We start from the raw sequence: 24,099 nt of genomic DNA, 5'->3' as shown, positions 1-24,099 counted from the left end.
CAGCACACAAGGCTTCACCCGATCCGATACTTGCACCAAAGCCCAGCACTCTGCATACCAAGCTGAAGCCACCAACAGCTCTCCCACTCTCTAACTGTACCCGTCCCTTCTTGTTTACAGATCCGACAGAGCACCTGGGGACCAATTCCGTTGGTGACGGTGCGCTATACAAGTACCTTCAACATAACATTTTCTCTAAAGGTCCTTCTTGAGATTAACTCTGCACGTCAAACCAGGTTTGGTCTCTTCGTTTTGCTTTTGGCAGGATTCAAGAGTGAAGCCCGCCTCTGGCTCCAGTCTGGCAGGGGCAGGAAGTGCCCTAAACTCCCTGTGCTTAATCCCCTTGGAATGCACCCAGAGGTGCCTGGCCGGCTGGTTGTCCGGCAAGGACGTGGGGACAAGGACGACATGGGGAGGTTCATGCACTGCCCAGGGAAGAGGCCAAAAGCTGTAGCAAGAATTCGGTTTAAGGTGCGAGTGCATTAAAGTCCATGAGCTGGTTTCCCTCCCTCTGGCTATCCGGTTTTCAACAGCACTCTGATGAAAATTCGACTAGAATAGGACGGTGTCCAGGTGGCTTGCGAGTTGGTTGTTCCCACCAAACTCAAGGGAAGAAGTGAACCTTGAAGGGCTCTGTCGTCAGAGTTTCAGGCAAATCGGGCCTGCAGCAGGGCTTCACCGGTCATCCAGGAGTTGCAGCAGTCCTCTTCCTTCCTCTCCGGTTCCTTCGTTCCAGTGGTTGACTCTACTTTCCAAGTCCCAGAGGCCTGCTCTCAAACAGTACCTCCCTGCCCCCATTAATTCCAGCCTGGCTGTCACTCACAGCAGGGAGGCTGTCCTTACTGGACGGACAGCCAGCCGGCCAATCACGCCAGAGTGCGTTCCGGTCTCCTAGGAGACTAAGCACAGGGAGTTTTGGGCACCTCCCTCACATCCAGTCCACCCCAGACACCCTGGCACCAGACAAGGGCTTCAGCACTGAAGCCAACGTACAAAGGGACCAAACCTAGGTTGACACGCAGAGACAAACACAAGAAGGACCTTTGCTAAAATAAATGGCGAAAAAAGAATACCAGAGTCTGTTTTTACAGATAGGTCTTGGGCGCCATATTGAAAAACATGGCTGGCCCGATTTTTAGCTACCGTGGTTAACAGTCAGGAAAAATCATGGTAGTTTGATCTAAACCAATGCCACCAGCCATTTAAAGTAGGAAAGGGTAACATTGTACTGTTACATGAGTGTTTTGACTCAGGGGATGCCAAGCCACCCCTCCAGCACTCTATGGGAAGATAGTATGTGCTGGGTCAGTACATTTAAAGAGACTAGTAAAAGTTAATTTTACTTTACATGCTCTGGGAGACAGTCAGTCCCAAAGAAGGTATTTAAAACCTTGGGGAAGACGACCCTGTGCCACTGCACTGAAGGTGCTATGTGACAGAAAAAGATGCCATGGAGTTTGTTTAAAGCACCATAACCGAAGAACACAAAAGTAAAAACACACATCAAAATACAAAAGTGGGGGGGGGGGGGAAGGCTCACACTCTTTCCAGGTAAATAAAATCAAATCCCAGATATCAAGCAAAGTTGCTGGGGGTCTCAAAAGATAAGGAAATTAGCACAATTCTCCTTAACAGTATCCGAGAACCACAGTGTTGCTATTTGCCGTCAGACGCGAAAAGCTTAAACACCAAAAACCGCTGAATTGAAGTTTGCCCATTGCTGCCGCCGACCGTCCCATCGCAGATCAGGAGTCCCCAGACGTCGTCCTCTTGTCCCCACGACTGAGGCTCAGGAACAACAGGATCTGCAGAGCTGTACAGGAACAGAAGCCAGCTGGAACCATTTCTTCCAAACCAGAGGTACTGTAAAATCTAAGAACTTGCCTCTTGTTGTGTAGACTTGCTTGCTCTCAGTTGATACCTGTCTTGGTTACCTTGCAGAGTTGCTAAAGCTTTGCCCCTCACAAGACTTCCAGCTTGTGGCCCTTCAAGTGTTCCATTTTCTACAAACCTTGTGCAAGACTTCCAGTCCCCCCCTTGACATTGTGCAATTAACATTGGCTGACCTGGCTCCCCGAGACTCTTCTTTACCTCGGAATGTGTGCTTTGGAAGGTGTTGAACAGTGCTGGCCCTTTTAAAGAATTATTTGTTAACCTTTGTTTTATTCCTCTATTCCATCTTTTACACTAAACTCAGTATTGCTCTAAAATCTACCAGTGATAAATCAATGCTAGCTATTTAAGTCACCTGAGGGTGTAGAAGTGTGTGTGCAATCCCCAATGGGTATCAACTGATTTAGAGAACTTATGAGTGTGTTCAAGTGTTACATATTTTGCTCCCTTTCTGAAGAAGGCTTACATAACTGACTGAAATAAATTAATTGTTTTATCAAGAAACCTTGAGTGTGTTTATTTGGATAACTGCACTGTGAAACTGTCACATTACTGCTCACACAGACCCCTTCTTGAGATAGGCCTGGCTGCTTGACCACACTGCCAACCTGTGTAGTTCAGACTTGTACCAAAGATTGGGTCCCTATTGCCAGGAGGTCATGGCTATTTTAGTGCACCCAAAAGGATACTACATACATTCTAGCTTAACATGGCGCAATGAATCAGGAATGGCTTCAGAACGGTGGAGTGGTGACAATGGAATGGGTTACCTACAATCTAGAAGGGAATCATGTAGCCTTCAAACAGGATTGGGGTACAGTCATGTTGTACTTTCAAAAGGACAATGTTGCAATGATGTCCTCACAAAATCAAGACATCTTATGAATCCTCTGAATATCTGGTAAACAAGAAGAGGACTGACAGGGGGGGGGGGGGGGAGACGCGGGGGGGAGTTTGTAATATGATGGTTGGAAAAAAAACACTTTTTTTAGGAAATACTAAAAAGCACCATTTATTTATTTGCGGATGTCATAATTTTGCTTTGAGACGGGGAGGTCTCTCAAACCCGTGTTAAATTTTTACAAAAAAAGTACACAGGTAATCTGCAAAATAAGAAACGGCCCCTAGATCCACTATTCCTCCAACTAAATAAAATATTTAAAAGTGAGCTTATCCAGATAACTGCCTAGGACTTGCATTAGGCTGGATTTCACTAAGCGGAGGTATCTCCACAGGTCTTGAGCAAAATGTCTTTAAATGAATGTGGTACCAATGCTCCTTCACCTACCTCAAGAAATCTGAATTCTTAAATACACGACGGCAGGGCTTGAAATTTGGACTCGACGCTTGGTGAAGAAATGGTATGCTGTGTGTGTAAAATGGAGGTGGCAAGGGACTTTATGGCTGGCTAGTAGTTTGCAACTTTAATGTTTCACCCCTGCAGGTCGATACTGGTCCAACTAAAGGGCAAAAATCAATGTCCTAAACATGAGCACAAGCTAAAGTTGAGACAGCTTGCTTGAACAAGACATTAGGCCCTGATGGGGACTTGGGTATCACATTTTGGTTATGTGACATGTTTAGAGTGCAAAGAGGAATATAGGTAGGGCAGAGCTTTTCTTTTTTTTCTTAGCCAAGAATTGTTTGTATAGTATTACACTTATTTGTAGCACCATGTTAGACAAGATGGTATATAGTTTAGATGCGTTTCTGTATATTAAAACTTCAGCAAGGGTTGGCATTAGTCTTTAGAATGGGTACGAGGGTTGACATGTTAGAATACTCCTGATACAGGCTGTAGATTTGTTTTAGTGTGCTAGGCCACATTTTCAGCTAGGATCATTTAATTGAATTTTACTTCTGCTGCTAGGCAGAAGACTTCAAGCAGCCAGGACAAGGATGGGAAAAGGGGGCCAGTGTTTAATTGTTTCAAGAGAAGCCAGTCTCAGGGCCTGAAACTAGACAGACAGCAAGTGCCTTTTGCAGACGGTAGGCGAATTAATGCAAAGTGATCATTAAGGACACTTCGATGTGGGAGAAGGTCCCAGCAACAGTAGTTGCTAAATACTGTAGGAGGCCATGAACACAGCCTCTCTGCCATTGACAGCAGAAATGAAGTAAATTAAGTTCTGCAGGTAGGGCCTCAGTTACTTTTTTTAATGCAGCCATTCACTGCATCCAGAGTTGGTAACATGCATCGAGACAGGAGTTGCAGAATGGGCAAGTAGTAAGGGTGGGAAACTGAATGGACCAATTAGGGAATGGATTGTGGTGTTCTAGGGGATGCAACAAAGTTTTTGACCTCACCGATTTTCACTCGCTGCGTCTTTGGTCCGCCTCGGTGGAACGATGCAGTCTGAGCTGGTTCACAGACATTAGGACAGCGCGTTTTTATCAAGGTGCATTTTTGGTATTTAGGGGTTTGGTGAGGAACAACCAATGGAAATGTTAGAATTACCATTATAACATGCTAATCCTGTGGCTTTCTGCCTTAAATATTGCAGCTCAGAGTGGGTTTATCGCAAGGTTTGTCAGAGTTCAGTTCCACAGAGCCGTCCGACTCTCCCGGAAGATATTTGCAAATAAATTGAGGCTTTTTTTTAGCAATTGCTGCACTCCATTTTTGGATTACCTTTTTCTTAAGTTTGGATTACATTTGGGATGTTATCCATGAACAAAAAGCAGAAATAATGGGCTTTTTATGGGCCTGGAAGTAAAAGTCCCTGAATAAAGTTTTATTTTCATCTAATGTTAAAGCGAGGACTATGAGGTTTTACAAATAAAACCTGTAACTTACTGGATGCTAGTTCGAACATAGAAACATTGGAACTGTATTGAGCAAAACATGGGGGGTGGTGGAAGAGGGGATACGTTGGGCGCAACCTAACAAGCAGCCCCGAACTTATGTGCATAGCAGTACTCTGGTGCTTTTCAAGGCTTGGAACAACTAACTAAAAACCCAACTAAATTCCCAGCCCAGTTTGCACCACTCCTTGTGAACATAGACTGCCCCGAAAGATGCGTTTGTATTTCAGGGTTACAAGGGCTACAGGAAATTAGGAGACATGGGGATGGCGGGGGATGGGGAGGGAATGAAAGATTATGATCACAGCGAGAAATACTGCAACATTAACTATTACGCCATTGGGGCACAGTTATTAAAATTGAAGCCACTGAGAACCCTACAGAGCTGGCGAAACAAGTACAACAGACTGATTCAGGTAAGGGACTGGCCGCTTAAATTGTACATTTGACATTGCTTTAAGTCTGGTTTGACCCACAAATATAAAAAAAAGCTTCAGAGATTGAGGAGGTGGTGCGTCCAGTGAAAGAAGATTGCCTGAAACCTCGATTAGTTCATAAAATTAACAAGGATTTACTGTATCCCATAATGAGCCATAAGAATTACAACTGAAAGGTGTAGAGACATAGCTGAAAGGGAAGAGCCCTCACTTGTGGTGTGGTCCCGCCCTTGGAAAGGTTTGGCTGAAGTGCACCCTACAATAAATGCCATCACAGGCTTGAGCATCCCAAATTACCCTTTCCATAATCATTTATATTCCCCAAACAGACAACCATCGTCCTACCTGCAAATCCAATCTTTCCTGGAATCACATCCTAGGATCCAGACAATCAGTTTTCCGCCCTAGGCATGGTACAGAAACTGCCTTCCTAGACCTCAACCAGCTTAATATAGACAACCAGGGAACCCTCCCACTCCTATTGCTTGACCACTCCGCAGCATTCGACCTTGTGGATCATGAGATCCTATGCCAAGCAATGTCCACCTCTGCCCACTTCTATCCAGAGGCCACCAACTGATCCTTTCTGGCCAACAGATCATCCCAGGTCTTCGCAGGGGAGGCTAGTCCCCCCCCCCTTTACAATGTGTATACCAAACCCATTTTCAACCACCTAGATGCCCTCTGTCTCATACACAAACCATGCAGACCATTCCTCAAACTCCCCCCCCCCCCCCCCTCTCTGGAGATTACCACCACAGACACAAGCTGATGTGAGAGCTTTACCTCATTTAGATGTATATCCTGTATAGATACAGGACACATCCGTGTTTTTTGAGGGGTGGATCCACATCCTCTTTATATCCCTACTAGAAAAGGCATTGATCAATTGGGAGTGATAATATATGATGAACCTATACTAAATATACTCGGCATACATTTGAGATGTGCGATGCATGCCAAGGTTAACAAACATGCTTATAGTATTTCTTTTGTATTTATTCACAGTCCAATTAGGCTCAAGAAGAGAGAAAGTCTTGAAACGTGTCAGCCATAGATATTGGACACCTGCATTTCTTGATTGAACAGAATTGTGTATTCATTAAACATTTCATCTCTTTTATAAAAAAAAAATTTAAAAATGGTCTAAGAGCATTGTATATGGAAACGTTGAGTATAACTTTCTTTTCTGCCTTTAAACTTTGAAATTCCTTTGTAACCATCTTGATGGTAGTGAATAGTGTGCAGGGGACGGGAGTGTTTTTTCTTCGCTTTGCATATTTGTGGTACTGTGCCAGGACCATTTTACCTTCCCCCGCACCCTAAAAATTCTTATACCGATTAAGATGTTCTCTGAATTTATAAATATTAAGAGTGCACCAGAAATGATTTTTCTTGTACCAGCCGCATCAACATCTACCAAAACCATCCAGTCCATTATGCCTCAACGATGACAAAACTGAGCAGCACGCCCTTCTAAAAACTACACAATGCCTACAAAAGCTTCACTATTGACAGTCCAAGATAGCATTGCTCAGCATTTTCCTCGATTCCTCACTCACCATGACCCACCATGTCAACCACATTGCCGCCTCCTTAGGATACGCAATCAAACTCATCAACGCCAGCAAACCATTCCTCTCATCCCAGAATCGTCACCCCTGAAATTGCCTGAGCCTTATAAGATCCAAACTGGACTATTGCAATGCCCTACTTTGCGGGACTTCAGAAGGAAAAAGAGTGCAAACTCCAAACCATTCAAAACAATACTGTGCGTGCGGCACTCAACATTGACAGACATACCCACATATCACAGGTCAGAAGTCAACACACTGGCTCCCAGTCAAGGACAGAATTAAATTCAAGACACTCATCACCTACAAATGCATGTGCAATTAGGAGCCCCTCCAACCCCCAATACCTCATGGACACCATCAAAACACTCTAGACCTACAACAACCAGCCAATGACACCAAACAAGAAAAAGCGGGGGTGCTAGCCTGTGCCCCAGCTCTCTAGAATGACGCTCACCTGTGAAACAAACCCGCCTGTCATGCTTCAGGAAACATCTCAAACCCTTCCTATTCAACCAAGCCTTGAGCCTCGATCTTTACCACCCCACCCCCCCCCTGCAACTAGCGCTAGATGCCTGTGGGTTTGGTGCGCTCCTACAAAGGTACAAAATAAATTCATAAATATATAAGCACCATGTTTAACCATTACACTTAGCAGTGTTTCCTACAACGTTATTAAAGTTTATGGAAACGTCCTTAGACCTAGTGATAAGCCTCAATTTTCAGGGACTGGATTAGGTGGGGCAAAAATAGAGATAATGGGGATTATTTTATATGTATACATGTTGTAAAGCATTTCAAGCGCTCTATGGGTGTGGGGTAGGGGCGGAGAACCCTGCCACTTACTTGACAACTCAAATGTTTGGATGTCTATTTGGTTTACAAAGGTTATCCCCAGTATACCAAAATCAAGATCAACAAGGAGTTAATGTGTACCATGTGGCTAGGTGATAAGGAGCAGAAAACATTCCTCTAGTCTCTATCATTTCCCTTCTGTTATCCAAATGCTGACAGACAAAGCTAGTCCTGAACTCCTGAACATTGACAAATATAGCAGTCTCCTGAGCAGGCTTAAGGAGGAGTTCAGTGACCGGTTCAGGGATTTCGAAAGGATTGAACCATATGTGATGTTCATCGCAAACCCATTCATGGAAGTCGATGTTTGTGAACTTGCAGAACAAATAGGTGAGCTGTTTAACCTGAACAGTTGTGCTATGGAAATGGAGATTGTCAGCCTGCAAGGGGACATTCAGTTGAAAAGCAGGCAATCTCACACCAATTTCTGGAGCCTTGTTGACTACAAGGAGTACAGTAACCTTTGCACAGCAGCATTAAAAGCGACTTCTCTGTTTGGTTCCACCTATCTCTGTGAATCTGCATTTTCAGATTTCGAACCCGTCTGACTGATGAGCATTTGAGTGACTCCATCCGAGTAGCTGTATCAAGTTATACACCTGACTACAGAGCACTGGTGGACGGCATGCAGTGTCAACCTTCACACTGAATGTCCCAATCATTTTCCCACATTGTGAAGTCTTTTTATAAGATGGCTTCTAATAAAAAAAGAATGCAATAAAGAGGTTTTTGAACTTTATTAACATAATCGTGAAGCACTATTATTCCCTCTATTTATAAAGGGGAAATTAACAGCAAAAAAATAAGTACAAGTTCCAATGTTTATGAACATCCCCCACCCCCGATCGCTCGCAAGTAGCTCCCCACTGTTAGCCCTCCACTGAAAGTAGCTCACGCCAATGAAAAGGTTGGAGACCCCTGCTCTAGACATCTTATGTTTCAATTAGCTGGTCATTTCCTAAAAGAGCATGTTAAGCTCCCGAATCAGCAGTATCCAAACATTATGCCAAGGAATGCCATTACTGGGGATGAAGTGTGTTGAATATGTTCCAAATACCCAAGTACCCAGGTTTATTCAGTTTTAGAGGGCAACACAGCCAGGCACATTTTCTGTCCCTGGTGTTGCCTAGAAGAGCCTGGTAAGCTTGACACAAACACCTACTTGTAATTCTCCAGGCCAACTGGTGCCATACAAATGGGATATTAACCCATGAGGTTGACAATGCGCATAGGAGCATAAGGGTACATTAAAAAGATAAGTGGCACATGCAAGGGACAAAAGATTAACAACCCACTATGTGCCTTCTTACTGAGCAATACCCCTGTGCTTGGAACTAAATACCCAAGGAAGCTGTATCGTTATGGAGTACCAAGAAGGACCACTGCTGAATGCAAGAGCAATCAAATCAGATATTTTATCTGGCACTGCAGTGTTCCTGAGATGAACTTCTCCATATTGGATTCAAAGTTCATTGTCAATTCCATACCCATTCTTAGTACACTGAACAACAAAGTGAAACAAAATGTCGGGATCTGAACAACAAAGTGAAACAAAACGTCGGGATCTGAGGTAGCAAGAACTTACATTGCCCGCCTCGCTGAGGCACACAGTGTGCATGCCACCTGCCACCACCTGTACGATCTTCTCTGGAAGCTGCACTAAGGCTGGCCTTTTGCGCTCAATGACATCTTCACCAAGGCCCAGCTGCCCAACATCCCCTTGACCCAAAGTAAGCACCAAGCCTCCAAATGTACCATGGGATGGGTGCGTCACTGAAAAGAAAAAAAGACAGGTCAGCGCGGCGGACAAAAATTGAAAATACATCACCAGGTACAAAGGAACTCCTACAGTGCTCCACCACATAAGCATAGACATTTCTTACAGAACACTAAAGGCTAAATGGATGGTTTAAATTCTGACAATTCAGAGCAGTTGACCAGCAAATTGTTCTCAGAGAAAATAGAAGGCTTGGAGTATTCTTCGTATAAAGTAAACTAAAACAGTACACCCTGCATCAAACCTACATTTAAAAAAAATCATAGCAACCAACCCTAGTGACGTTGCTGCTTTTAAGTTTATAAAGCCTTTTACTCATTACTTTTGTGATGTCCAATCAACAGGAATGGAGCTGGATGCAGAGAGGCATGGAAATGGAACGTTCCAGAAGGTGTCAGCACGTGTTCACCCTGGACCCTTATTTCTGGACACCCCTACTTGGGCCTCCTCCAGGCACACACTGCCCAATAGTCAGTCCCTTTTCAACATCAGTGCTCCATGATAGGGGACAGAAAGCAAATAGGTTGGTGCATGTGCGCTGCAAATACCATGTTAAGGTCTGAAGCAATTTCCATCAGTAAAGTCTCAGTAGCCCACTGAAATGACTTAATTATAGGGTTCGTCAACGACATCATTTTTTCAGATTTAGATAAGCCCCTAATGCCCAAAAGTATTAAAAAACTGTACATCCACATTAACTTGGTATGGGGGGGGGGTCTCAGTTTTTAATTAGGCACCAATGGCAAAAACACACCTTCATTTGCTTGCGTATTCTCTCGGTACGATTCAGACTCAGTCACCCTTAAACATAAGTGTAGCGTGGCTGAGCTGAAGTGGAGTGCATCAGGGCAACCCCTGACAAACTGGCCTGCCTCCTGCGCCAAGGCAATACAGACTTTCCTCGCTAAGAAGAGTCACATCAAAGTCTGCAGCAAACAACTCGGCTCCTCCTCTTCATATACTCTACTCCTTTCCCTTGTTCACCTTTGATGTTTCTAGACGAGCCCAATCTATGCAAGCCTCAAAGCCGGTTCTCTGCTCATCCTGAACCATAATGGACCATATTGACACCCTTGCTCCAGCCTTGGCAGGTTTCTGCAATCACTCTTTGCCGCTGGAAGCTTACCCTCCTCCCTCAAGCACTCGCTTGTGCACCCCCTTCTAGAGAAGCCCTCTTGTGATCCTTCCTCTCCTGCTAGCACACGATTGCCATCACTTTTCCTAGCCAAAAAGCTGGACCTCATCCAGCTTAATCTGCACACCGAATCCGTTGGTGGTCTCCACGACCATCAGTCTGGCTTCAGAGCTGCCAGAAGTACAGCAACTGCTCCAACACCTGCTCTCTAACCTTAACTCTAACCTTCCTTCTGTCTTCATTCTTCTCATCCTTCTGCTTTTGATACGGTCAACCATGCCATCCTGCTCAATCGCCTCCATGATAACCTGAGCCTCACTGATCAGGCCCTGGCCTGGCCGATATCCTCATCTCCATCTGGGGTATTTTCTCCCTCTACTTGTGGTGTTCCCCAGGGGAACAACCTTTCTCTCTGGCTTTTCGACCACAACCTGGCACCTCTTGGCCACTGCATTGCTACTTTCTGTTCAAACTTTGTGTTATGCGGATGACACCCATCTCCTTCAGGCTCCCTCAGCCACCTCTTCCACTTCTCTCATACCAGACTGCCTGGCTGCAATGCAGGAATGGTGTGCTGCCAATGATCTCCCTCCCTCCCTGCTCCTACTGCTAAGAACCATGATGTGGTGTCATCTTCAATCCCACCCTCTCCTCACATCAAACATCTCCAAGAAGTCAAACTATCTGATGTGTTCTTCCTTTTCTCACTTCCCCCCCAGAAGCTCAGTCTCCAGAGCACTGGTGCCCTCTAGGAGGGACTTCTGCAACAGCCTCTGCTAAACCTGCCTGCCTCTACTCTCCAACCTCTACAACTTAATTAGAACAGGACTGCAAGACTTGTCATTGGCCTCAAGCCCAGGGATCATATCGCTCCAGCTCTGAAATCTCTTCACTGGCTCCCAGACCCTTTGCATCGTTCACAAGGCTTTCTGGGGCCTGGGACAGCACTACCTCCAACTCTCTTCCTAAACATCTCCCTTCTCGTGCTCTCCACTCATCCACTTCCAACTGAGGGTCAGATGCTTTTCCAAGCAGAGATTTGGATGAGATCCCTCTTCGGATGGGTCCTCCGTCAGGAACAGCCTCCCTGCCTCACTCAAACTTCAGTGAAACCACCTCTGGGTCCGGAAGCAAATCAATCCCTTCATTTTCACTTCCGCTTTCTCTCCGCCTCTCGCCTGCTGATGTCCAGACTGCTCCACGAACTGGTCACCTGGCTACCTTCTGAACTCTAGCCCAGACTCCTGCATGTCCAGTTGCTCTTGCACTGCATCCAGGCTCCCCCAGCACTTCTGTCTATCTGCAACTCTACAGTCCCTGCTCTCTGTACTTATGAGCCACTCATTGGCTGCACTAGAGTTACCTGCACTTCTTCCCCTAGCCTACCCCCCCCCCCCCCCTCCGCACTACTGCCCTTCTATTTCCCTGCACTTGTGTGATCTGAATGACAGAAGGCCTAGTAAGACTGTTTGGTCCTCACTATCCCCCCCACCCCTTCCTGGTCTTGTTGCGCCTAGAAACACTGTACAGGCACGTTATAAATGCCATATCATTATGATCTGGTCATCCCCTTATTTGCATGAAGATCAGCCACCCAGGAAAGACTGAATTTGGAAGTAAAACCATCCCCGGCTGCAGAATGTCTACAGCCAACTGGGCAGAGAGGGAGACGGGAGGACTTGTTCTGCAATTTTGAACGTCTCACAAACAATGCTTTTTTGGCTACAGGTGAGCCATCAGTATTATAAATACAATTGTTCGCTTCATTAGAGCCAATAGCTTCGAAATTAAGGGAAGGAAACAAGGTCAGGCTAGCCGAGCTTTCCCATAAGAATCTGTGCCCTGCCCTTTCCATGATGCATAAAGCTTTTATTTCCAGGTTCCACAAATGGCAAATAGATTTAGAATTTCCCCTAATTCCCCCCCCCCCACCTCCCCCAGCATGGTGTCTCTAAATTAGTTCCCACTCGTGTAGTTGCAACAATCATGTGAAACCTGGCAGAGGAACACAAAATTCTGGGGGTGGGTGGCGCTGTTGCACAAGCACTTAATGGATGCCTAATTGCAGAGCTCCGATCCAGACCATATCCTGAATCAAATCAGTTTCAGAGACACCCAGCGAGATGGTCTGCTGCAACGCTTCTTCAGTAAGGGTCGGAAAACACCAAGAGCAAGTATCAGGAAAATCCGACTAAAAACAGCCGAGAAATCCATCCAGACAAGATGAGTGGGGACACTGGTGTGTAAGCGGACTGCGAGAACAACACGATAAATAATTGAAGCCACAGGGGGAGCTGAACACTGAAGGCCGTGGAGGAGCCAATCCAGACCACTGGCACACTGCGTAGCACAACGCAAGGTGCTACCCTGTGGTGTGACGCTTAATACTTGATCGTAGTCCCTGTGTGGAGGGCAAGCCAGCTGTTCCTCTTGACATTTACCCAGCGGACACTCCGTACCACGACCGCCCATGGCTTGCGTGGTCCCATTAGCCTGCAACGACAAGGGTCTGATCTGGAGCAAGGACAAGCATATGAGACCCTGTGGACACCCCAGAGAGCAACATTAGCTGCCCTGCTACAAACGGATCAAACTGCTGTGCGACTCGCTGTCGGGGACACGACAGGCACAGGAGCAGCGTGTGAGCCACTGGGAATGCTAGCAACTGTACACGCCTGGCCCAACTGAGAATTGTAGAATTTTCTGCGCCCGCCTCCTCGAGCCACGCCACCGCGCTTGTAGACGACAGCCTGAAGCTGGCTGGAAAACCACGAGTTGAGACCCTCTTCAGCATCATCTGGAATACTGCTCAAAATACAGCGGCTAAGGAGTAACCCCCGTTGCACCCCTGCCCTGCCTACACCTTGAGTGCTGTGCACAGACTTGACCACAGAACATGATGGAAACAAACTATCAGACATGTGGCAACATCCTACACCACTGCGTGTGCCCTGCGCCGCGAATGCAGTCTGTCCCGATTGAGGCATAAATCCTGGAAAGGGCCCTGGGGGGGGGGGGGGCCCTTGATGTGAAGGACAGCTGAGAGCCAAGCCGCACAAAACTACAGGTCCTACAACCAGTGGGCAACAACTGGAAAAACAGTCAAACATGCCACGTACATTTTAATGCTGGATCTGGCATAACAGCCAGAACTCCTGATAACGTGAAACAGTCATTAACACTGTAGAGTGTATACTCAACCCATGCTAGTTGGAACACTGCCCTTTGCTTTATGAATACCAATGCGTAGCAGATGATACTTGGGGCCTACTGAGATCTGTGCAGGGGACATTGGGCTCTACCCAACCCCCTGACTGCACGCTGCAAAGCTGCTGGAAATAAGCCTATTACTGCGTCGAGCTTGATGGGAGCTTCTGATTGGGCTGCTTAGTACAACTTGACTAAGAAGATAAGTACTGCTGAACGGTGCAGATTAGCCTGAACCCTGCTACAGATGCTCCTAGTACAGGGCAGATAGAGAGTTTTAGTTTGAGGAGATCTCCCTGCTGCGCTGTGGTCCGGATGCATAGGGGATACAATATCCTTTGTTGGGCTGTTATGAAGAGCGTTGTCAGCGACAGGAATACACACCCCAAGCACGCTGAGCCCAGTATAATACAGTGAGCACTACAATTGTGTAACTACGCAAGAATATCTCCCCGTTCACAGGGCAGCTGGCTCTTGGAAACTATCCCACCACTAAAAGAATCCTGCAATTCATTTCACACGATCCATAAGGCTGCTGATAATGACGAAGGGCTCTGGTGCGAAGAAGAATGGCCAGATGGGGGTCTGGGAGCTCGCAAACCAGTCCAGCAGCAGACACCGACTGGAGACACCATAACAATGTACACAGCTAACCCCAGAGACGATCTACTCGCCACTATGTAGAAAGTTTGGACAATGTTGTGGCCAACATCGGGTCGCTCAAAGCAATATTGGATATAAAAGTGCCCGTGTAATGGAACCTGAGGCCAGGATAAGTGCAAACGAAAATACAACTGGCCAGCACAGCTGCGACATTACACAACTGAAAGGAGAACTCTCAGATGCAAGACAAGTGCGAGGATCTTGCAAAGGTCCAATGGAGGTTAACGCTGAAACTCATACAGTCCCTCTTCATGACAGAATTGTTCTCCGATAATTTTCCTGGTGGAAAGAGCGCACCGCACCCTTGCCCAGACACCTAAACGCAGGGCTCCACCCCATACCATCCTCGCCAGGCTGCTCAATTATAAGCACAGAGATTCAATCCTCAGAATGGCCAGAGAGATGGGGACGCTACACTACGAGGGAAACATTCATATTTACCCTAACTTTGCCGCAGGAGTACAGGCCCAAAGGAGATCATATAAAGAAGTGAAGCAGCAACTCTGACTATGTAGAATTCCATATGCCCTGACTTTCCTGGCTAAAATGCGGATACAGAGGTAGAGCTCATTTCTTTGAGAACCCTGCGGCAGCCATGGATTACATTAAATCTTTGATTCCATTACCACCCCACGATCGCGGAGTAGATCAGAACACAAGCCCACGACACAATGAGAGGAGAGATCCAACAGACTGAAAGTTGCAGACTGTTATTGCTCCCCAACAAATACAAAGGATATGTCAATGGGTGGCACCGATCCAAAATACGAGTTAAAGCCTGAACGGTGGCGACCAGTTGTAGCAGACATAAGGCTGCAGCATAAGCACCTCGAGAAGATTCCACAAGTTAAGGGGGGAAACATTTTGTTGGGGTTAATGGTTGGTGGGTGGGGGACAGTGGGTGCAATGGTCAATCCCTGATGCACCGAAGGGAGGGAGGTATGGATGGGGGGGACAGACCGAGTTGAGGGAGTTAAAAGTTCATTAATGGTCATGATGCCAAGAACAGTACGAGACTTAGGAGTACAAGTAAAGATAGCGACAAATATGGTAATTGTGAATGGTGCACACCACACTTCTGGGCAAAGGGCTGAAAATTAATCCATAACCCTGGAATGTAATGGGGTCTTAACCTGGGAAAAAAAAAAAATAAAAAAAAATAAAAAACAAAAGCCACAGATACGGATGCTCCAAGAAACCCATGCGGGCCAGGAGAGTACTTACACTTATCCAGCCATTACTAGGCTTCCGATACATAGAAAGCAAAATAGATCCATTAGGACTCTACCTGCTAGTGTTGTGGGGCGGCGCATAGCTGGTCACCCAGTGGTTCTGGTAAATACTTACGGGCCATGTTGGATATGCTCACCCAACTGGACGAGACATGGGTGTTTTGGGGAGGGGTCTTTACCACAATTCTCGTCACAGCTTTAGACTGGTCATCCGATGCCACCTGGATGTCCACGAAAGCTGCCAATACCTTGCACCAGATATTACTACAGTTACCTTTGATAGATGCTTGGAGAACACTCCACCCACAAGACAAACAATACACATTACTCCACAGTACAAGACTCGGAATCTCAGATAGACTATTGGCTCCTGACCACCTCACTTTCGAACATGGTGCAGAGTTCCATCTGCGCACACACTGATCTTTCCCCCGGTCTCTTTGTGCCTTGAGTTATGTGATGTTCCTCCACATGCAAAGCGTTGGAGGAAGCCCTCTAATATCCTTAGAGATCGGCAACACTCTGGGAAACCTTCATGGTCTGGGTTTGGGGTATTCTCATGGCCCAAACTGTAGGAAGAAATTGAGCCAGGTGGCATCCCAGCTACTAGAACATGAGAAGAGCTACAGTACTACACAACAAGGATACCCTGGCAGACTACTGCTAAGTGACTTTCACAAGTTGGCTGACAGGGAGGTGCAATACATGGCTGCCAAGCGAGAGCTTGCAGATCGGGGTAGGGAGACAAAGCGGTGAAATCCCCCATCTAACATGTTGAAAGCAGAACATTACAGCAACCCCAACCGCCGGTATCCAAGCAGCAAGTGGCGACTCGAGGGGAACAAATAAATGACAAATTCACACGGCTCAAAGGGAGACGAGGACCGTGGAGGAGACTTCCGAATACCTATGTAGACTGCGGCTCTCTGGGCTCCTGCCCACGGCTAAATCCTCAGTGGATTTACCAATTACCCAGGAGGAAATAGAGGTCATTAAGGCCGTGGCACCAGGAAAAGCCCCAGGATCTGATGGCCTGGGACTTCAACTATATAAATAATGCCACGTGAAACTAGCCCCCTCGCTGAATGTGTGGGAAGAGGCTATGAACCGGGGAATACTTCCTGACTCGATGCAAGAAGCCATAATAACTATTACTGAAACCACATTGTGCCCCTCATGACATGTCCTCATACAGACCTTTTTCCTTAATCAACACAGATGCGAAGATATTTGCCAAAATCCTTGTGATTAGACTTCTCCCCAACATGCCCAAATTGGTAAACCTGGACCAATCTGGCTTCATTCCAATGAGGTCCACTGCCCTCAATCTCCGTCGGCTATTCGGGGTAATGGCGCAGATATGCCTGAAGGCGGCGCTAGCCGCGGCATTTGAATCTGTATCCTGGGAATATCTATTATTGGTGCTTGAATGCTTCGTGTTGGGTTCATACTTTGTATGGTGTGTTCGGCTCCTATGCACCAACCCAGGAGCAAGAGTCCTCACGAATCATACCACTATTTCTTGGTAGGGGTATCAGACACGGTTGTTCCCTACTCCCCCATACTTTGTCCTAGCATGAACCAATGGCCGCTTTTGTGCGTAAAAACCATGGGTTATCAGATTGATGGGCCCACCTCAATTATCACTTTATGTGGACAACACTCTCCTGCCTGAAGTCAATCTAGAGCCCAATATGATACATTAATGCAGAATTATTCCCACTCACACCGGCTACCGAATATTAGCGGATTCAAATAGGCGCTGGTCCGGGGATCGCTATCTGGGCATTATAGTGTCAAGGGAACTGCAAAGAGTGGATGGGGCGTGAGCTGTTTCCTTGCTAAACTGATGACTACATCCACCAGAAGCCCTTGCAGCAGATTATCATCACCTGCACTTGCTTTGAGCTGCAAGTTAAGAGAGCCTCCCTGTTGACGTGTATTGGCACAGAAACCGGTTGGAGGAGAACACCAGTGGCCTGGAAGGTTGTGCAGGGAACTGGAGTGCGCCCCTTGTTTTCTCGATATATAAAAGCATCAGAGGTACCATACGACCCCAAAGCCCCGATCTGGCTCTTCCCTGGAATCTCCCCCACTTGATTAAGCCCAAGAGAAAACCTGGGATTTAACAGTTGAAGATGCGAGACATGTACCCATAAGGCAGATATGCAAGTCTAGACTATATTGTGGGTCCCATCAGGGAAGGACAGCTGAAATTACTACAATATCATCGTATGAGGGCCGCTTTTGGTGGGAGAGCATATACAAGTTTTAACTTCCGGGGATGGTGCGAAGGCGGTTATTTCCAAACTGCATGCCCCAATACAATCGCATACCCAATCCCAGAACATTAAAACGCCATGGGAGACGAATAAGGGTACAGCAATAGGTGGAAAACAAAGAAAAATACTTTTACAGGTACTGCTGTTGCCATTGGCATTTTACCTGTTTGCGCGTGTCATCACGCTGCGCACGACTCCTAGGTCGACTTCATTTGCGATTCCCTGATTTTCAACTGTTTAGGAATTTCTTGTGTAACGCTCCACTGTCTAGATAACACACTGTATGACTGCTGGTGTGAGTGGCAGAGAGCAAAGCACTCTCAGGTCTGCAAGGAACTGGAAGTAGTTCTCGAACTACATTTCCCAGAACCCCTAGGGTTCTTCTTGATTGTTCAGGCGCTTCAGCGCCGGCGCTTCTGGGTCGTGCCGGTCTTCACCGGTCATCGCCGCAGCTCGCCGGCTCGAGGGGAAACTGAGTCTAGCAGACGCATCCTCTTCTAAGTAAGTTGTTTATGCACTCTGCCTTTGTTTCATCATGTGCTTAAAGAAAACACTGTGCAAGTCAAATATGAATTCTAAGATTGCACCCTCGTTGGTGCTCTCTCTCTCCCTTCTCAACACACGCTCGCTATACAAGCACGGTGTGGAAATTTCAGTCCCAACTAATGAGCTTAAGCCCGACTTCTTTGGCATAACTGAAAAGTGGCTCAACCCCGAGCTTCCCACCCAAGCTACACTGTCCACGCCCGACGATGACACTCTTTTCAGAGCTGATCGTTTGCAGGGCAAAGGCGGTGGAGTGGCTCTGATGTGTAAATCAAGTCTTGAATGTTATGAGATTTCCCATACCTCTCCGGAAGGCTGAGAGTTTATGGGTGAAAATAAAAACCTCACACCCCACTTTAAATACACTAACAATCTATCGCCCACCTAAAACCATGCCCCTATTTGAAGAACAGCTAAGTGATCTACTGGCCCAGATTTGTACCACTAAAGGCCCAATTATCATTATGGGCGACTTTAATCACTGGGCTAACAACCAACAGGACAAAGCCGGCACCAAGCTGATGGACACTATCACCTCTTTCGGCCTTACTCACTGGATGAAGTCTCCCACGCATAATAAGGGTCACACCCTAGACTGGCTTCTGTCTCAATGTCAATATTTCCAATATCTCGGCCACACCATGTATCTGGTCTGACCATTTTCTTATTCAAGCTAAGATTTCGCTACCATCCCCTCCTCCAAAACTTAACGCCCATCCACGCATACAGAAAATGTCTCGTAACCTGTGAATCTAACAGCTCCTAATTTTACCACATTGCTGTCTTCCAAACTTCAACCTCTTGACAACTTCACGGAATCCTCTGAACTTATCAACCACTTGTCAAATAACATTAAACAGTTAACGATCTTGCCCCACTAAAAATGAAGACAATAAAGACTGAAACCACAAAGAACACCTGGTTCACCAATGAAATTCTTGTAGCCAGACAAGAAAAAAAGCTCTCGAAAGGGCCTGGAGGAAAAATCCCAACGACAGCACACAAACTATAAAAAATCTGTCATTAATTATAAAAAACTCACAGAAGCAAAGGCCACACATTACAATGCAAGAATAGTGAATGCTCAATCAAATACAGGGGAGCTTTTTAAAATCTTAGCAGAATTCCAAAGTCAGCCCCCAACCTCTAATAATATCGTCAAGGACAATAAATGGTACCAGAGTATTCATGATGCTTTTTCACTCAAGACTGATTCTCACAAGGGAAAAAAATAAAAAAAGCCCTAGGTAATGTAACATCTACGCAAAACCTCACAGACACCACTTCGCCCAGCAACTGCGAAAACGATATTCCTCAATTCTCCTTTACACACTATACTGAAGATGAAGTATTTAAAATCATAAAAGACCTCAAAGACACGTCCTGTCCTGCCGACGACTGTCCTACAAGTACTCTCAAAGAGTCTTTAGAAACTCTGGTTCCATGGATCACTAAATTGGTAAATCTCTCTTTTGATGAGGGTCTGGTGCCGGAACTGTTAAAGTCGGCATGGATCACACCCTTACTGAAAAAGGAGAACCTCGATCCAGCGAATGACAACTACAGGCCTATTACCAACGTGCCTTACGTTCTCAAATTAATTGATAAATTGGCCTATTTACAGCTACAGGCCCATGTCGAAAAATACAATATCCTGGGCACCCGTCAGTTGGGCTATAGGGCACGTCATGGGACTGAGACAGTTATCTAGATCTGAAACCTACCTTAGCTAGCATAGCTGATAATAATCAAGCTGCCTTGCTCATGTTACTTGATCTCTCCGCAGCCTTCGACCTAGTTGATCACAGCTTACTGGTGTCAAGGCTCGGAGAGGTCGCCAGGTGCTCCGCAAATGCATCCAGATGGATTGCCTCCTTTCTGGGTCCCAGAATGGTAAGGGTTTGTGTGGGCGATAGCCAATCTTCTCCAATTTCTCAGACATGCGGAGTTCCGCAGGGCTCCTGTCTATCACCCTTGCTTTTCAATCTATACATTCGTCCTCTTCTTGACCTCTTAAACAAACTAGGCGTGCAATATACGAACTACGCCGATGATACTCAAGTGGTTATACAGTCGAGTGGCCTTTATAGCAGTGATTCTGCAACCATCAAAATAGACAAAGCTATACAAGACTGGATGGCCTGCAATTCTCTTGCCCTCAATGATAAAAAAACTGAAATTCTCATTGTGGCATCTAAAAACACTAGGGCGAAACTAGATCCCGACTATGCTAGCTTCCATATTGCTGATAACACCATTCTCGTTCAGAAGAAGGTTAAGACATTGGGAGTTGTTCTTGACGAAGATCTCTCAATGAAATTTCACGTCTCCAGCATCAAATCAAGCTGTGGTCTCATAAATGAGAATAGGGTATATTCGCCCATTCATATCACAAGAGAACTGCGCTCTTATTTCCACCGCACTAATTAATTCTAGATTGGATTACTGTAACAGCCTCCTAGCGGGCACCACAGCTCTCAACATCCAATCATTACAAGTGGCTCAGAATAATGCTGTGCGCAATATCTTCACTCAGTCCCGTCGCACACACATTTCCACCTTCAGGAAAAAACTTCATTGGCTCCCCATTAAACACCGGATAACCCATAAGATATTAACCACGACTCATAAATGCCTTAGTTTCAGCAGCCCCACCTACCTGTCAGACCGTATAAGCATTAAGCCAAACATTAGGAACCTTCGGTCATCCTTGGCCATCATTCTCAAACAGCCCGAAATTAGGACAGCTAAATTTGGTGGCACAACTCTTTATGCACAGGGACCCCTGCTCTGGAACAAACTTCCAGCCCATGCGGCAGATTCAGAACCACTCCGTATTCAAACGCGCCGTAAAAACCCATTTGTTCAACATGGAATAACTCAGTGACCTTGCTCCTTCTCTGCTCTATACAGGCTTCTCTATGTTTGTCTGTCCTGTTAAGTTTCTATGTGCGCCCCGAGGCCTACGGGCATGTTGGCGCTTTATAAGAATTAAAATAAAGTCAACTGAAACTGTCTGAATGCCGGCCTACACCTGATCCAGTTCAAAATACTCAACCAATTGCATTACACCCCTGAAAAAATGGCCACGTTTACGGAGAACTGTTCAGGGGAATGTTTGAAATGTGGTGACCCACACATGAATGCTTTTCATATGTATAAGGCATGCCCCTTGATCACTGTATTGCTGAGACTGAGGAAATAAATGCAAATCCCGTTCTCTCACTCCCCTGAAAAACCCGTTTGAGACATTAGTAAGGTGGCCGAAACCACAAGAAGGCTTTTCAATGTGACACGCTGTTGCCAATATATGTATACTCAAATGCTGGAAGGCCACATTTTCACCAAGAATTGACATTTGTAAGCAAACGTCAAGAACAATGTATTGTATGTTTATTATTTGATAATGCGCTCCAAACCCTGGGGTAGCCGGGCGCAGCATATACAAGATTACTTAAGCTTAGGTTACATACAGAGGATAGAGACAGCTGATGCAAAACATATCATAATAGCCTTTATAAAGTACAAATATACCAGCAGTACAAGAAGGTGTCTCGCGACCAAGGGTGGGCGATGAGATAGTCTGGAGTCATGGCAGTAGAGTGCAGTAGCTCAGTTTGTTATTTGTCGTTGGCCCAAAGCCAACTTTTCACCTTGTATCTAAATCTAAAGTAGGGTAGATTGGCTCTTAATGCAATGGGGAGTACATTCCAGGCTTGGGCGGCTCTAACCGGGAAACTAGCACCGCCCGATTTAGCTCGCCTGAATCTGGGAGTTTCTAGTAGGAAATGGCAAAAGGCTCTGGTGTGATGACTGGAGGACATTCTGGTTAGTCTAGCCGAGATGTAAGGTGGTGCAGTGTTGTTCAGCCCTTTGTGTGTAAGCGATAGTCTTGAGAAGCACTCCGTCACTGATTTTTAACCAGTGGTGGTCTTTCCTAATGTTAGAGATGGTATGTCCAGGGCTGCTCCAAGGGCATTATTTTGCAGTATTTGCATTTTGTTTATGACAGTTTCATTGGCACCCGCATAAAAGGCGTTGCAGTAGTCCAACTTGGACATTAGTGCGTTGGCTAGTGTGATACAATTAGTTTTTGAGAGGTAGGGCCTACAGGTACCGATTAGTTTGCAGGTATACGCTGTAGAGGAAGCCAAGGTGTTGACTTGTTTTTTAAGAGATAGTGTGGAATCAAGGTAGAAACTTAGTGTTTTTACCTCGGTTGCCACTTTAATTATGTTGAAGGCGAGATAGTTGGGGCTGAGTTTTTTAAGGTTGGAGTCAGAACCCAAAAGCAGTATCTGTTTTGTCGTCATTCAGGCAGAGGGTGTGGGAGGCCATCCATGCCTAAATGAGGAGGTAAATCGTATTTACTAAAGCTACGTCTTCAACAAAATTGCCAGATAGTGGTATGAGGATCTGCGTGTCGTCCGCATAATTGGTGTAAGTTACCCCCAGTCTGTCAAGTTTGTCGAAGAGTGGCTTAGTGAAGATATTATACATTGTGGGGGAGACACATGAACCTTGTGGGACGCCACAGGTGTATTGGGTCCGCTGAAGCTAGGGGGGTTGGGGGGAGAACACTCATCGTACGGTTAGCTAGGAAGGATTGTACCCATGCTATAGCTTCACTTGAGAAATGGGCGGCAGACGCTAAATGGTTGCATAACACTGCATGATCCACCAGGTCAAAAGCCGCCGATAAGTCACGGAGGAGGAGCATAGCTGTTTTACCTTTATCCTTCAACTCGTCAATTTGTGAATTAAGGTCAATTAGGGCCGTTTCAGTACAATGTAGTGGTCTGAAACCTGATTGTCGTGATCCTAGTAATTGATTTGACTCCAGATAGCTTTGGATCTGGAGGTAGGTTACTAATTTTAAGGAGAAATGGGACCGTGGTGATGGGCCTATAATTAGTGGGGATGGCTGGGTCAAGGGTCTGCTTTTTGAGGGGCAGTACCCACGATTCCTTAAGGTTGGTAGGTACAGTGCTGGAGCTGAAGGAGGCGTTGATTAATTTAGATATGAAGGGAGCTAGATCTCTAGCTGCATCCTTAATAACTTGCGCGGGGCAACTGTCACCTTGGCAGTTCGATGGTTTGAGGGATAATAATATGACCTTTTCAGTTTCCAGTATGGATATGTTGGTGAACCTGAATGGTAGGCAGTTACTTTATGACGTTGTGCTCAGTGTATCTGTCAGGAGGTTGGTGTGTGTTCCGATAGAACTCAAGGAGGCTTTTTTCATTGCGATTTTAGGTTGTAGGGTTGTGATTTTATTGGCTAAGGCATTTTGGATGCTAGTGCACCATGGTTTGTCCTTGGGGACATTGTCTGTGGGAGCAATTGGGTTTTCCATTTCCCGGAGGATGGAAAAGAGTTCTTTTGAATTAGAGTTTGCTTTACTAATTCTCTCATCTTTTTTGGTTTGGATAATTGCGTGCTTATATTTTTTAGCAAAATTGTCAAGTAGGATTTTATTCTCAATTGAAGGTGTATGCCTCCAGATAGCTTATAGTTTGCATTTTTGGATACGTAATTCTTTAAGGTGAGGGGTGAACTATGAGTTGAGGTGAGATTCTCGTTTGCTTTTGCGAAGTTTGATAGGGGCAATTATGTCCAGAGTTTTGGCCATGGACTTGCTGAATGTCTCAACTAGCGTGTTTGGGTCCGAGTTGATAGTGCCATCGGTGAG

General features: G+C 45.9%; 1 protein-coding gene across 6 annotated transcripts in view; it reads right to left on the bottom strand.

Annotated features, from left to right (window-relative positions):
• RCC1 (regulator of chromosome condensation 1) overlaps positions 1-24,099 on the bottom strand; it is a 589,822-nt gene that overhangs the window by 139,712 nt on the left and 426,011 nt on the right. For all 6 annotated transcript variants that reach the window (XM_069622944.1, XM_069622949.1, XM_069622946.1 and 3 more), the window contains one exon: positions 9,150-9,337. In XM_069622944.1, coding sequence (XP_069479045.1) covers positions 9,150-9,337 — 188 coding nt within the window. The remainder of the gene's footprint in view (positions 1-9,149; positions 9,338-24,099) is intronic.

This window comes from Ambystoma mexicanum, chromosome 11, assembly GCF_040938575.1.
Source record: "Ambystoma mexicanum isolate Mex_15411 chromosome 11, UKY_AmexF1_1, whole genome shotgun sequence".
Classification (NCBI taxonomy): Eukaryota; Metazoa; Chordata; class Amphibia; order Caudata; family Ambystomatidae; genus Ambystoma; species Ambystoma mexicanum.
This window is presented reverse-complemented; position numbering and strand designations above follow the sequence as displayed.